This window comes from Aythya ferina (assembly GCF_964211825.1).
Source record: "Aythya ferina genome assembly, chromosome: 5".
Classification (NCBI taxonomy): Eukaryota; Metazoa; Chordata; class Aves; order Anseriformes; family Anatidae; genus Aythya; species Aythya ferina.
This window is the reverse complement of record NC_140301.1, coordinates 29,362,643-29,378,841: the sequence shown is the minus strand read 5'-3', so window position 1 is coordinate 29,378,841 and position 16,199 is coordinate 29,362,643. Positions and strand designations below refer to the sequence as shown.

At 47.4% G+C, this 16,199-nt stretch overlaps 1 protein-coding gene across 5 annotated transcripts in view; it reads left to right on the top strand.

Moving 5' to 3' along the window:
• The window catches only part of LOC311437080 (deubiquitinase DESI2-like), a 69,404-nt gene that overhangs the window by 11,624 nt on the left and 41,581 nt on the right, over positions 1 to 16,199 (top strand). For 2 of the 5 annotated variants that reach the window (XM_084519917.1, XM_084519916.1), the window contains exon 1: positions 2,271 to 3,534. In XM_084519917.1, the coding sequence (XP_084376043.1) occupies positions 3,496 to 3,534 (39 nt within the window). In that variant the 5' untranslated portion in view covers positions 2,271 to 3,495. Of the gene's footprint in view, positions 1 to 2,270; positions 3,535 to 3,965; positions 4,356 to 8,267; positions 8,364 to 15,032; positions 15,156 to 16,199 lie in introns of those variants that run through there. The other 3 variants (XM_084519915.1, XM_084519914.1, XM_084519918.1) reach the window with 3 other exon arrangements.

The window sequence follows — 16,199 nt, the reverse complement described above, 5'->3', positions numbered from 1 at the left end:
TTTGTCACTGGGAACCTGGAGGAGGTGACTGAGGTGCTCCCAGCTACAGCCTTGGTCGTTGTGCCAGGCTGTACCTGATTCTTGGTTTTCTATTTCATGTTGTTTGGTGGCATTATTGTCTACTTTTAACCCCTTTACTGCACCTCTCTATTAATCTAAGAACACTTGTAAGACCACATTGATTTACAGACAGTGATCCTTGAAGATGTGTGCCCTTCTGTGTCATGAGTAGTAAGTATGGAAGGACGAAGTTCAACACAAATGAATCCTTTCTAAGGGGGTCCAGGGATGTGGAGAATCTCAGAAAGTCAGCCCTTGCAGCAGGCTGTTTAAATGTGAACAAAGGTGTTGTCTAGCCTTAGGCATATGTATGGGGAAATGCTTGCTTCTGCTGTTTCCTAAACTTAGCGTAAAAGGTTAAAAGAATTCAAAACAGATCCCAAAGCTCGTTCCAGCTGCTGTAATCAGTAGTAAGAATTTCCCTTTTCCTCTCTATTTACAAGTCATTTAAATGTTAATGCTTTTTAATGCTTTGATTATGGTGCCTATTAGCAGTGTGGCTACCTGCAGAATTGTACTCACGCACCTGAAATAGAACAGTTCTGCTTCTTGAGTGGAATCAGCCCCAGCTGTAGGTGAAACACTTTAACATAGCCCAAAGCAAGCCTTGTAAAGAGTGTATATGGCTGCTAAACAGCTTATATGAATGTTGGGACATTTGTATTCAGACTGACCCCTTCTATCAGGAGTTACAATAAGTCTCCTAGAATAAAATGGAGTGAAAAAAGGAATTTTCAAAGGATCACCCAAAAGGTGAGGCTGTGTCACTGTGTGGAACAACTTCTTTCCATAAGCCTATGAGGGAGCCTAGAGCAACTACATTCATAATGTAGCTCTCGCAGTTACATTTCAGGTTAGGTGGAGTGAATCCTGGTCTTCGTGCACAAGTGACATTTACTGTATTTCCTAAAGCAAAAGTCCTTTAAATAACAAATGCACGTTTAGACTGGCTTTGATCTCCAAAAGCAAGATGAATTTAAAGACAAGCTTTTAGCTTTAGTTTTGTTTCTTCTTGTATTTCTAAGTTTAAAAGTAGGATTGTGGGCTTACTCTTTCCTTGGGTGATTATTTTAGAAATGTTTTTAGGACAAAACATCTAAGCTTGTGACTGTCACTTTTCTGAACTACTAAATATTTATAGATGTCTGTTGCTGGAATGTGGGCCTGGTTTAAGCCTCTTCATTTATTTTAGAGAACTTTGGGCACAGCAGACATGGGAATTAATTCAGCAAGTAAGCATGTGGACAAGTGTGGGAAGAGCTTTTGTGCTGCTCTTCTCTTCCAATTACATCAGTTGGTCTAATATAAGCTATTCCCTCTCCTTTACCTTTCTTGTGTTCCTAAAACATCACCACCACCAGAGCAGCAGAGATACCCCAAAGTAACAGTCTCGGGATATCTTTGACAGTTAGCAGGAGCCCTGTGGGATTCAGTAGGAGGTTTGTTTTGCAAGTTTGGGCGCAAATGATGGTGCTTAGCTCCTTGTGGAGGGAGCCTGTCATTGCTTAGCAGTCCTTGTATGTTGCTGGGGGTTTAACCTGTCCTCTGAGCAGTGCCTGGATCTGTGGTGGCAGGGAGGAGGAGGCAGCCTTTCCCACCGGCACTGGCTGCTCCTGCAGGCCTCAGCCAGCTGGCTAAAGGCACCCAGCAGGGTACCTGGGGTTACTCGGAGGGCTGGGGGTGCCTGGAGTTGCCTAATAACCCACCCATGGGATAACTACCCCAGATGACATTGCTGTGCAGGACTCCCTGCCATGCTGCACACCCCAGACGTGGCTTTCCCCTTTGGAAGCGTGTACACTTAGGGCAAAGCCAGGTCTCCTCTGGCACTGGCTGGGGGGAAAAGTTTCCTGGCAGGCAGCTAGCAAGGCAAGACGTGGACGTGCTCACCGCCACACAGCCCCTGCTCACCGCCTAACCGGTGGCTGGGCAGGCTGCAGGGCTGTGGGCTGTCCTCCTGGCCCTGCCCGAGGGAGGTGAGCGCTTCCCCCGGCCGGGATGGGTGCCCTGCGGCCGGGGACAGCGCCGGGAAGGGCTGTGGCATGCTGGGCTCTGCTGATGTAACGGGCTCCCTGCGATTCCCATGCAGAGCTGGTTGGCTGAGAGCTGGCGGAGAGCCTCAGCTACGCCTCCAGCTCAGATGAGGTCATCCCTGCTATTTATTTATTTATATAGATAGATTTTTTTGGGGGGGGGGCGGGTGGGGGGGCTGCTCCACAAAGTCTGCGGTGCCTGAGCCCCTCAGGTCACGGCGGTGATGTGCACGGCGCCTCCCGTCCCTGCCTGCAGGAGCTCCCCCCAAAAAAATATCCCCACTGCGCCCCTTCCCGGCACCATCGCACGCCCTGCTCTCTCCCTTTAAAGCGAGAGGAGGAGCGAAGGGAAGATGAAATTACCGCAGTGGATTTTATAATTGACTCTCGCATCCAGGTCGGAGGGGAGCTTTTGCTGGCAAGCCACTGCAGAGCCGCCCGGCCGCGTGAGACCAGCGTGAAGTAGCTGCAGGACAGGAGAAAGAAACTCCGGCCCCCGCCGCTGACAGAAGTGCAACTCCGGCCCTTCCCCGCCCTGCCCCGTGCCGACATGCAGCCAGCCACCGCCAGAGGCCGGGGCAGGACCCCCTTTCCGTCAGCCAGCAGGAGCTGCCCGGCCCGGGACGAGCCGCTCCCGAAATAAGAGCGGGGAGCCCACCCGGAGCCCTCCTCCCCGCGGCCCCGCCGCCAGCCGCCTCAGGCGCAGCCGCCAGGTCAACCCGCCGGGCCGGGGGCGCCATGGCCCTGGCAGCACCCCGGCTGTGCCCGGGGGGTGGCCGGCCCCTTCCTCCGCTCCTTGCCACGGCCGAGCCCCGCGCCGGAGCCCCCCTGGCACAGCCTCTTCGCCGCGTCCTGCCGGGGGCCGACAGCCCCCCTCCCCGGAGCGCCTGAGCCCCGGTTCCCCCCATCGGGGCTCCCAGCGGATCTGCAGCCCTCAGCACGCCGAGCTGCCCAGAAGGACGCCGAGAGCTCATCTCCCCCCCCCCTGCTCCTGCTGCTGCCCCCGGAGCCAGAGGAGGGCTCGTCCCTGGGGCTGGGGCTGTCATTTGTGGGATTCACACACCCCGACGGTGGCCGTGCATCAACCTACAGACCCCCGGGGGACCAGCTGCAGAGTTAGAAGGAAACCCGGTATCCGTCACGCTGTGGAGAGGTGGAATAAACACTGTACAACCAGCAACACCAGCCCAAGCCTTCCTGCCTTCTTGCAACCAACTTTACCCCGCACCCCCAGCCGTAAGGTTTCCCTCCTTTCCTCCTCCCTCCGCTCTCCTTCCCTGGGAGGCTGCAGGATGAGGCTCTTCCTTCTGCCTGCCTCAGGGTGAAGGCGTACCCTGGGGGCAGCACCGCACATCTGGCAGGGACTTGAGAGGTTTTCATCCAGCCTCCGCTGCAATCAACAATGGCCAATGAACCGGTGATCCTCAATGTCTATGATATGGTGAGTGCGAAACAGTTCGGGCTGTGGGAGCAGAGGGACGGGGAGGGAGCTTGTGCTCGGAGGCAGGCATTGCACGAAGAGGAGCCAAGCACAGATCCCCAGGGAGGGGGATGTCCACCCTCCTCCAGCAGCCTCCTCATCTGAATATGCCATGTTCTGGCTGTCAGAGATGACGCTGACCACTGTTGTTTATTTATTTTTTTTTTCTTTGAAATGTTCAGCACGTTGTGGCAGATTACAGGTAAAACCGTGCTGGATTTTCTGCAGGATTTTTCAGGAGCAGCAGTGGGTGAGGGGAGGACTTTTTAATTTCCAGTGTCCCAGTTAAGAAAGATGTGATCACCTCTCTCTAGGAGCCAGCCAGTCGTCATTTAATTTTGAGTGATCAAGGACTGCCAGGCTGTGAGGAAGGGGTAAGGATATCATCCAGGGATGAGAAACATCTGTAGAATTATATTAAGGATGTGGTTTCTAGGCTAATAATCTGGATCAGTCCCTCGTATACATGAGATAGTAGTTAATCATTGTCTCTGAAGGTTAATTGGAACAGCAGGAGTAAAAAGCAGTCTGAACTGATGAAGTTTCAGCACAGGGAGGAGCATAGGGACATGCTGCTTGGAAATGTTTCCTGGAAGTTCATAGCGAAGCAAGTTGCTTCCCTTGCCCTCCTTCTGCAAGGGGCAATGTCAGTGGAAACTCCCTGGGCGAACAAACAGATGATCTCTGAATCCCATCCTTGGGACAAGCCCCCAGAAAGAAGAAGGCTTGGCACGACCTGTTTGCTCTCTGGCCCAGCACAAGTTTGGGATAGACGTGTTAAGGTGAGGAACATTTTGATGGCAATGTACATCCTCTCCTGCATTTATGAGCTAGTGATTAAAAAAAATTAAAAAAAGTTTTCAAATCTTACAAAGAATTGAGTGAACTTTACTGGGGAAAATATAACTTTATGTGGCCCACGTCCTGACTGGCTCTATACATCCAGCTATCCAGCTCCGTACTTTTAAGATTATGGCATACTTTTGCTTTTTGTCATCAAAGGGTGACAACTTTCAATAGGAAGGCTGCAGAGTAATGTAGGTTTCCCTGTTGGGAAAATCCAGTGAATAGCCACCAAAGGGTGGGCTCTAGTAAATGCCAAACCTCTTCTCATCACAAAGATAAAGTGATCTTTTGTTGGCTGAAAAAGGTAGGTTATTTCCTGAGGGAAGAGGGGGTGGTAAGGACTCTTCAGGTAGGACTGTGTCTATGTTGAAGGACAGTCTGGAAAGCACAAGAATAGCTTGAAGCTGCCTCTTCCCAAGCTAGTATTGGCAAAGGTGACCAAATTGGTGTAAACTCCTTCCCTAGACTTTGGTCTTGAGTGTTTAATGGTCAATTGCTTGGCAGCCTGAACTGCGAGCTTCCCCAAGCAGTTCTTCAAGCAATAGGTCTGGTAACCCAAGCAGCTGGTGGCTAGATTGTGGTAACAAGAAGCTGACATTGCACACGTACACACAAGAGTTCCTAGCTAATAATTTGAAGAAGGTAAAGGGGTTGTGTTGCTCTTTTGTTGCATGCACTGTCTGCCTTGTTGTTGTTGTTTTTTTTTTTCCACTTTGTTCTGCTGCTGGCTGTGGTCTGAACTTTCCTCTCAGTCACTGTTGAGCTGTCTCAAATCAGTTAGTATTTTGGTACCGAGCTGAAGGGATCTGGACAGATTTGGTCTTTGCCTTCTCTTTAATGTCATTGACACCAAAGATGATGCCCAAAGGAAGCTGTGGAGAAGGGACTTGCTGCTCATGGTCACTGTGTGCTGAGATGGACACCCAGACACAGTGAACTGAATCAAGGTCATCAGTTTAATTCAGACTGAGTAATTTTTGCGTCCCAGCAAGCCACACAAACCTTCCTGTGTCAGTACTAACTCCGTGGGTTAACCACAAGTTAATGCTCTGTACATAGAAACCGTTCTATTTTCATATAGCATCTGTTTGACTACCACTGAGTCACCTCTAGTTCAAATCCTACATTATGATTATTGAGGCTACATGCTTTTCCATTGCTGCTATGATTTTAACACCACGGAGTTTGGAATGCAGCCATGCAAAATCTGCACTTTGTTACACTGTGGTGGGGAATTGCGGGGGAACTGGGAAATGAGCACATTTGCTTGAATGACTGTTGGAAAACTAGTCTCAAAGAAAAAAAAAAAAAAAGACAGCTGGGGATAACAATTAACTGGATGTAAAGCTCTGCTTTCCTGACAAGGAACATGACCCCTGTATGGCATCTGGAAGCACTTACACTGCAGGAAAGCTTACCCTTCGGGCAGAAGTTCAATTATGGGCTTTGTGCAGCTATGAAATACCCATTCTGTGTAGTCTTGTGTATTCAAAGATTATAGCCATTTATCCTTTTACCCATTGGATATGTACCATGCTTCTTTTAGGGAAAAAAAAAAAAAAAGCTTATGCTTAATGAGGTGTTTAGCACAAATAGCTAAAGCAGGTAGATCTATTTATTAGACTTATTTTCTTCAGCGTAAAAGAATTGAGCAAAAATCACTTGTATTCCAAGTGTTCAGAATATCTTCATTGAAAGCAATTTCCCTAACCCCCAGCATGCAGAGTGATTATATCCTGTTTTATCTGTTGCTTAAGAGCTTCTACACACCAGCACGCACTTGCAAAAAAAGACCGGGAGGGAGAGCTTTGCTGCTCAACAAGGATATTTTAAAGAGTATGCGGGATGCTGAAGTCTGATGCAAGCTCTAAATGTGAATACAGAATAACAACACGGATCAGGGGCTTGATTGTGGATGAGTCTCTCCCAATCTGAATCTCTCTCTTGCATGGACTTAACCTAAGCCAACAGCTGTTTGGAGACCTGCAGGAAATAACTCTCTCTGTAAAATCTATGACAGAGTTTGCTCCGATCAGTCAGTTATCACTTTACTTTTGGAAAGATAAATCAATTTCCTCCTCATAACTTGCTGATCCCTTCCCTCCAAACCCCCTTAATAAGCTGTTTGTCATGGATGAGATCTTGCTTAGATCACAGGGTTGATTTTCTTCAGTCAGGATCTCATTCTGTTTCCTTATAGCTTTAATTCTTTCTGTCTTACTTTGGAATAGTTAACTACATCATTGTAACGTTAATGAATGTCACTTCCTGAGATCTGACATAAGAGTGACTGCAAATATTGCCTAGGTTTGAAGCTTTAACAAGCTAGCTAAATGCATTCAACTAAAAATAGTCAGTTTGGCAGAGATTCAAGCTGGGGGCTCCCATCATGTTTTCAGCTTATTGCAAAGCACATTCATGCTATTAAATTAAAAGAAAAGATATTTACATCATTGCTGTCCCTTTTTTATTGTAGGTATAGTTGTCCTGAATTTCCACTGTCTTTGCAGCTGATAACATACAAAGCTATCATCTTGATCTGCTGGTATTTTTACTTGTACTTTATGCTGGTGAAAACAAGCCCCTGAGATGATCCTTCTCCCACCTGTATCCCATGGATTCCACTGACATTGCTGATCATCCTCTCCGGAGTGATGGAAGTTAAATTACATTCAGGTCACTGTAGGTGCGCTAGCTCTGAGATTTCTCCCAATGACATCTAACTTAGGAGAGTTAGCAAAAAATGTAATTCCTTAAAATGGCTTTTCCAAATTCTTTTAGTTCTTTGTGTCCTTTATGTCATTTGCCCTCTAAAGGGCTGATGGGCAATGGCTGATAGCAAAGGGTGGCCCTGAAGATGACAGGTTGAGGTCTCTCTTGCTTCACTGATTAGTGGATGACAGTGTCATTTTGATTTCTCCATCACACCACGGAGTGGATCAGCCAAGTAGCCCTGACAGAAAAATAAACACTGCACAGTTCCTGTCCCCACAGAAGTGATAAAGACCTCTGTTTTGTGTTTGTGGTATTACTGCTTGCAGCCTGTGCTGAAGTAGGGGTGGCATTTTGGCCAGCGGTTGTAAAACTATGGTCGTGTGTGTTGTTTCCAGAAACTCTGGAAACCTGAATCTCACCACTGATTTTTATCAGTGTGGTAGAACTGAGCATCCTGGGAGGCTGTGTCAGCACAGAAGGAGGCATTTCTGGGGAGGGAGGGAGGAAGGTGTTAGTATACACTCACTGGAAGAGAAATCTCTACATGTCACCAGAGTAGTGGACAGAAGGAAGCACAGTGCAGCAAGCACTGAAGTTACTCTAGCTCCTCTCTCTTTTGTGTATTTGTGTATTCATGTTCAAGGGCCCAAAATTTCAATAATCAGCCACAGAAATCACAAGTGTCTGTCTTCACTACCAAGGTACGCTCCAAAGCTCCTTGCGTTTTGCAAGTTGTCACTTAGTTCATTAGGAGCTGATGAGCCCGGAGGGGAAAATTACATTGAGTGCACTGTGACCACAGGGTTGGCACCCTGTGGTGGTGGCAAAGCAGCCCCCTCATTCTCTGCAAACGTCGAATGAGCTGTGGCTCTGGATGGTGACAGTGTGGTTGACCTCCACTGTCCTCTCTCTGGTGGTGACACCGCAATATCTCAGCAGGGCCCAGTGTGCTGTAACGAGTCCGTCCTTCTCCCTGGGAGAGGAGAAGTAGTTTCAGCTGGGCCACCAGGAAACACGGTCTGTGCTCCTCATAGCCAGGCAGCAGAAGCTGATTACAGCCTGGGGGTGGCTCAGGTGAGGAGAAAAGCTTCAAAGAGCTTGTTTCTGACTTTATAAATGCCTTTGGTGTGGATCTGGGCTCAGGGATCAAGGTCTGGCAGCAGGATGTTGCCTCAAGGAGGGGGAGCTGCATGGAGCAGTCTGGCTTTATTCTCAGTCCCGGAGCAGAGGTAGGATTTTCAGGTGAGCACGTTGTGGTGGGGAAACCTGCTTGTGGTATTCTGCAGCAGGCCCTGGCACAGGGTGAGGGTTGGGTGTTGTTTATTTTATGTGCTCTGAGAAGAAGCTTGTCAGAGAGTCTCTTAGTAGAGAGGAGAGGCCAGTGATCAGTGAGGAAAGATGTAAAGCTAGAGGGTCTGTATGGCCACAGTATAAACACACAATACTTCAGTGCTTTAAGCTAATTTTTCTGTCACAGAATAATATTATGGAGATAAGAGCTTCTTTTCTTCCTGCTATTTTTGGCCTTCTGCTTGAACAAGCATTGCTTGCATCTGATTTGGAGGTGGTGACGTGTATACAGGATTGAAAACCAGTGCAACCTTACCATTCTAGCATCCCTTTTTGGCTTCCTATGCAGGTGGAACAGGCAGAGTGAGTCTCCTGACCACTGTAATTATGTGCTTTGAGACTGAAGGAATTAGAGGTTCTTTGTTCCTCCAGCTTCAGTACATAAGGAGTCTTTGAATCTGCTTTAGAAGCTGCAGCAAGGATTGCAAGCAGAACTCTTGATTCTCTGGAGCAAATGTTTTAAGCACTGACTAGCTTGTGGAACATTTTATTATCTCTCTATTTGGAGGGAAGAGTGAGTCTAGTTACTCAGAAAAATGTCAACATGTTTGTGATTACTGCAAGTAGAGGTCTCGGATGCTCTCAGCTCACTTAGTCAGAAGGGAGAGGCGAGAAATCCTATTGCAGGTGGTGGTCCCCCTTCTGCACTACTCAGGAGTTGTTTGTGAGCTGCTATGTATAGAGAAATACTGCATCACCTGACTGCCTTTGGTATTCCAGGAAGCCAAATGGAAAGCAAAAGGACTCTTTCATCAACTAGCTCAATAGCTGCGGAGTTTCCTGCTGGGATGAGCTGAAGTGATGCTTTACGTTGGTACAGCAACTTGTGGTCTTGAAAGATGAAGTGATAGAGAGTCAGTGGGATCTCTTCTTTTTCTTTTCTCTTTCATATGTTGGCCAAACAATATATTTAACAAATGGAAAACAAAATGCAAAATTGCTTTTGGGAGTTTTTAATTAAATTCTGGCATCTCCTAATATATTTTAAAAAATAGTTGTTCTGAAACGCAATCCCCACTTCTTAAAACACATTAAATGAAATGTTTTGACTCTTCCTAAAAATGTTTGCCAATCATCTCTCGCCAAAACTATTTGCCAAATCTGAATCACTTCATTTCTCAAAAATACACTGTTCACTGAAGTTTTCCGTATTCTTGGAAAAGCTTGGTAGGTGTATGATATCCTTATTTGTTCTGTGACCACTTGCAAAGCTTGTAAGAATCTCATGAATAAGCTCTGGCTGAGGAAGATCTCTGGTATCTTATCTTCTTCACAGGCTTCTTACAGGATTAGATTAAAGGTAGATCCTTAAATTGCTGAGTGACAAGGGGAAGATTATGGTCTTGGGATTTTACTTTGTCACTGACTCTTAATTTACACAGAACCTCACTCTGCTGCCTTCAGACCGTATCCCATACAGCATGCTGTGTAACAAAACAGACTGGTGAGATAGCAGTTGCCTGGTGTCTCGTAGTGGGTTTCCCCACGGTGTTGTAACATGTCCTACATAAGTGCTGAACTGCTTCTCTTTCTTTGAGCAACTGAACTTGCTGCTAGTCACAGGCGGCAGTGGGAAGGGAGGGCTGGTAGATATCAAATGCTTGTTTTCTTTGTCTTCCTGGAGCTTTTAATTGGCCGCCTGTTGGCTTCTTGGTGAGATTGTTAAACTATGCTCATGCTGCCTAGGTCTTGGAGTCACAGTAAGTCAAGTGAAAAAAAAGGTCCCACTGCAAGATCTGTGATGGTAATACACTGTTGTTATATGTTATGTGTTATTACATGTGGTTATGGATCCAGAGAAATCTCTGAGGAAAACGCTTGGTTAGAAGCCAGAGAGACTGGGTAGTCCACTCCTGCAAATGAGGGGAAGTAGGATAGTAGAGCAAGTTGCTCTACCGGGATATCAGCAGAGTCCTTAGCCCAAGGTATGAGAGGGCTATCCGTGGCTTCACTTCTCTGGGATGCAACATCTCCCAGTGCAAGCGTTTCTGGCTTTAAAAATAAATAAATAGGATGTTATGGCAAATCTACAAGCAGAACATCCAAATTTTCAAATAAATCAAAGCTAGGCTTTGTTTCTGCTGCTTTTCTCCGAGTCTGCATCAATTCAATTGTAGTGACATCAGGCTGGCCGCAGGCAGACCAGTCAGAGCGGGGTTGCTGCCTGAGCGCAGGAGCGAAGGGAAGAGGAAAGCAGGTCAGTGATGCAGAGCCCTGTGGTGTAGTCAGCGCCTGAGTCAAGCCCGTGGGAAAATGATGAAATGAAACTAGACGTCCCTTCTTTCTTGCATCTTTGGAGAGAGGAAATCAATTGGAGGAAGAAGAGATAAAGCAGCTAATACACTGAGCTGCAGCTGAGTCCATTAGTTCAAGAAGCAGCAATCGGGATATGGCATCTGATCTAACCCAATTAAGAAGCTACAGAGTAAGTGGCATGGCCTGGGTTAATAAGCCCAGCGATGAAATGTGCCCATTTATGCATAATAAATGGTTTTTTGTTGTCTTAGCAACAGCCTGGAGATGCATTTATCCGTCAGGAACAGTCTGGGTTGATGTTGTCAGGGTGACAAGCCGGCTACCTGTCCGCGTTGCTGCTCATCTTCTCTAGCACTTCTCTATCTGACTACTCTAAGCTTGGGCATGAGATGTTTGATGATCTCCATCTCCTGACTGTGCCTCTTGACTGTACACAGAGCATTGCTCTTACCAGCTACAGCGTTCACCCCGTCAGCAGCTTGTTGAACCGGTGCTCTGCTGCCCCGTGGGACAACTTGAACTGGTTCAACTGGAGCACCGTGGGAATTCACACTTCTGTGAGTGCCACGTGTGCTAGGAAAGCTGCTCCACAGTGTGCTCTCCTTCACATCAGCATCAGTAAATACACGAAACCTTAGAGTGAGGAGAACTAAGGAAAGGCTAACACGGTGCAATAAATGCATGAGCTCTGCTTCTGGAGAAGAGCCTCACAGGTCCCTTGTTAACCCAGCAGTGCTCGAGTTGGCTCCTTCAGGTGTTAACCTGACCTAGTGCCTCTAAAGGGCTCAACGCAAGGCAGCCTGAATTCCTGGAGAGGCAGGAGTTGGCTTGTTTATGGGCAGGATTGCAGGTATACATCCAGGTTCTCAAGGCAAGGTCAGTTCTAACTTCACAGAAAATTTATGTTGCTCCTGAGACTTATTCTTTAACCTCATCTACAGGCAAAGTCATAACCTGCTGACCTGTCTCTGAGCGTGGCTCTGAGAGAAATGGTGGTTTACTCTTGAAGCCATGTGGAAGCTGGCTTCCAGTGAATTTCTCTGGTGTTTTTGGAGCTCCCCCCAACACCGAGGCAGGCTCCTTGTAGAATGTGACACTTCTGGCAGCAAGATTTAGCCTATGGCTCAGTAGGCTGTCAAGGTTCCTAAAGTCACTTAGATTATTATTATTTTTTCAAATCGATCTTAGTACTGATAAAAGTTGATGGGTTGACAGTACCAAAGACTGTCACTCTTAACCAAAAAGATCCACGCTGGCTGTAGTAAAGCAGACCCTTCTGCGTTTTGTCTGTGGTTTGTAGGTTTGATGCACTCTGGTGCCATGGCTCAGCTGGCCATCAAGCCTCCTAGCGAGGCAGCCCACGGGGACCACTTCTACATGCAAGGGGGCTTCTGTGGAGAGCTGAGCACCAGTGATAGAAACAAAGCCACCAAATTGGAAGAGCTGTCAGATCCATTTCTGAGCGTGGTGGTAGGCAGGTATATGCTTGTGCATTGGTGAGATGGACTGAATTTAAATGGGCGTCCTAGGACTGCAGGCTGCTTTGGTGGCCTGGGTTGCCCTTATTCCGTGTTTCAGCCTCTGTTGTTCCTGTCATCGTGCCAAGATGACGTAGCTGAAGCTGGGGAGGGAGGCAGAGATCGATCAATGTGCTAAATCTATGTTTCTGCTGGGGAAGAAGAGAAGCAAAATTCACAACGCTGGTGAATCTTTCTCTTGCAAACTGACTCAAATTCCTTTGGGGTAAAAAAAAATTTTGATGCTGTTCTAGGTAAACACTGAATGTTCTTGTATGAGAGGTCTAGAGGAGTGAAAACATTTCTGTTACTTCAGAGCTTTATCTAACAAGTACATGAATCAGTGAGATTTCTCATCCCAGAGCAAAACATGAGGCCATGTTCTAAGAGTGGAAAATTGTCTTAATTGGTAAGTTAGTTTTTCAGCTTTGAACATTAAGGTGTCTGGAAAAGCAATGATAAGGGTAAGAGAAATGCCGTGGTTTACAATTGATCTTTGATAGACAGGGATGCTTATCCACATAAACAAGTGCCAGGTGCTAGAAATGCTTCCAGCATTTCAGCCTGTTTAGTAAGTGCCTTCATCATGTGGGTCAGCACACAGGTCAGCGGCTGTGTGACTGCTGATGGATGCACATCTCCGGGAGATGGAGGACCTGGCACAGTGAAAGCTCTGTTGATAACATGCTTTGCTGAACCTTCAGCCCTGGATCTGTTACTCTGCTTTACCTATAGTCTTACTTAAATCAGCAAGGAACTACAGCCCCTTTGGTGATCTCTTCAGTATCTTCTAGTGATTTGTAGTGGATATTGATGCACAGACATCGGGGCCATTTTAGGGTGCCCATCTGATGTCTGGCTTCCTCTCCATAAAGGTCCAGATCTCCTTCCTCATAGATCCTGTTTCATAGCTATCAACTTGTGGAGATGGCTGGAGTATCCTGTGGTTTTGCAGATGGCAATGATGTGCCCAGAGGTTCTGACACAAGCACTGTGCATGTGCAGGGGGAGGATCAGCGGTATTTCTGCACTTGACTTCTACCACCTAGAGTGCTGATTCATTGAGAGTGACAGAGACCTGGATAAAATCCCTGAGGGACTCAAACAACTGCCCCTTCATGCAAGTCTGCCGTAGAGACTGACAGCAGGATGCTCTGGGTCTGGTTGTTCTGGGTCTTTTATGTCAAAGCACTTAATTTTTGATTGGAAACATCCACTTGCCTACTAAGAGTGGGTCCTGGCTGTTCCAGGAGGGTGTCCAACTTCCCCTCGCACAGACTGAGGAGGCTAGAAAGTTGGTCTGCCCTCTCCCGGACAAGTGTCTGGACTCCTCATTGTCAGGTACAAGAAAGCACTTCTTCCTGGTAAAGAGAAGTCTACCTTGCTCTTCTCTCCTCCTATTGCTCTGCTTCCATTCAGGGCATTTTTAGACAGATGTCAGGCAATACTGGATGTTTCCAAACCTGCAGAGACCAGAGCTGGAAGTACGTATCCCAAGCTGAAATCCACCCACTGGCTTTGGCTGGTCTGTCTCCAGTTCTAACATCGCTGTTCTTGATTGCAGTGTCATTTGCTATGCCCTTGTTCACTCTAATTTTTATGGCTGCTCATTATCCAAGGCAGCTGGCTATCTTCTCCTTGGCAGATCTCTGGAACGTGGAACCGACCTATTCTGCTGCTGGAGCGCTGTGCCTTTTGTGCTTGCTGCTGTGAGGATATTGGGGACAAATGCTTTGACGAATGGGTTTTACTGAACCACACCAGAACAGAGTAATTCCAGCGTAAGCCAAGCAGAAACAGAACAGAGAGAGGCAAAATGAATGGGTCCGCTTCAAGCTCGGGTCTTCATGGGGCCAGAAGGGAAGCACTGTGAAACTTACCATTTTTGTATAGGTCTCATGAGCATGAGAGCTGTGGCTTGTCGAGAGCAAAAGGCTCTGTGAAGATAAACAAATGCAGACCACGTGGATCCATGCAAATTCTGCTTGTTTTTACTGTCTGGGCCAAATCCTGACTCTTCCCTTGGGCAGAGTGCTGCTGGCAGGAGACACCGCATCGTGGTAACCAGAGGCACGGCAAAGCCTGGCCAAGCAGGCAGGACACTCCTGGGGGGGAGGGAGGACAGAAGGGCATCTGTCCCAGCACCTCGTTAAGTGCACTGGGGACACGTCCCTCTGGCCTTGCAGCACTGCTGGGTGTCCCCTTCTGTCCCTTGTATTCAGGCAGAGCTCATGGAAGAGAGCACTTAAGGGAATTGAATCAGGAGGCAAGAGAAAAGGGGGTGGAGAGGAAGATGCTCCTTATGCTTCTTTCTCTCACAGCATTTCTTCTTCAACACCCTGTATCCAAACAACACTCGAACTTTTTCAGCATCCTTTACGACTCCCCCTATTTCTGAGAGGCAGGAAGCAGGCTGGAATAAAACTGGCCTCTTCCAAACCCTTCCCTGCAGTGAAGTTACGCTAGGAGGCTAGCATGTCTATCTGTGTCTTTTTAAGTGCTGTTTGTTACATGGCATGTTATTGAAATGCTCCAAGGATTCCCTTTGTAATGTGTAATTACTGTGAGATATGCAGCTCAGTTCCTATTGCAGCTGTTGTTTTGGATAATCTCGATACAGTTAAAGCTGTTGCTGGATCAAACACGTTTATGCAGATAGAAAATTTTAAAGTTGTTGTAAAGAACAATTTAATAGTCTCTAACACATCAGGTGCTTAAAAATCCTGTACTTGGTGCATCTGAACTGAACTTGAATTCTGCTTCTCACACCCACAGGACTTTGAAGCACATTTCCAGCTGTCTGTTACCTCTCCTGAGGTCTCAGAGGTGTCTCATTAAAGCTGATGTTAAAGCCTATTAAATACACGAATGCAGCTTCTGAGGATGCATCTCATTTAGGTGAGTTGTCACCAGGAATTGGCAGGGATCCTTGCTGCTCTGATCCCCCAGTGACTGGGGTAGCAAAAGCTACCTCGAGAAGCACGGGATAATACCTTCTTATGTGTTGGGAGACAAAAGGAAAAGCATCTGGATAAGGCTGCTGGCGTCCTAGGGGCACACCAACCTTGTCACCTCGCCTTGCTGGCTCCCCTCCCTCCTCCTGCAAAGTGCAGCCTCAGCTCACGGAGCCTGCAGATGGGAGGCATCTGTCCTTGAGCTCTGTGTCTCCAGCCAGTTAATTATTAATCATCACAATATCCCTTGTGTCGAGCTTCTGAACTGCCCGTGAAGCATGGAGAACTGTTTTATCAGTCGAGTCAGAAAGGTTTTGGTGCCCTGCCACTCATTATTTGTGAAGTTGTTTTCTTAGGGACTGTAAGCACTCAGGAATGGACAAAGCCACCCAGAAGTGGTGACCATCTCAGCTGAGCCCCACACCAGATGCCCTGGTGCTACCAGAAACGTGCGAGCAGGGGCAATGCAGGTAGGAGCAGGGAGACCAGAAGAGTTACGCTTGTGTCCTGGATCCTGCAGCAGTCCTGGTGCTGTTCCACTGGGTGTGTTTGGAAGTGTAATGCTCCTGCAGCATAGGTATTTTGTCTTTTATGGTCCCCTAGTAGGACAAGCACTTAAATGTTTATCTCCCTTGAAAGGCACCTGAATGTCTCTTAAATCCCTGGGGGGCACAACTGATCGCCTGTCTCTGAGATGTGCTGCTGCTTACCACTGCTCTAGAAACAGCGGGGTGTGTGAGCACACGTGGGGCTCTGGGACTTGCCTGCTGTCTGTGTGCAGGCAGTTGGCTAGCCCAAAAGAGAGGGGCTGAACAGAGACAGACTGGAGAGCACACATGAGAGGAGGAGGATTATTGCTTGGCTTGCATCAAGATGTAAGGCATTTCTCAGTGTTGGGAGTATTCAGGTGTGAAAATCTGACCCCCAGCTCCTTCTAGCTGGAAATATTGGATAGGGAGTGACACCAGTAGTTTATTTCTGTTTTAAT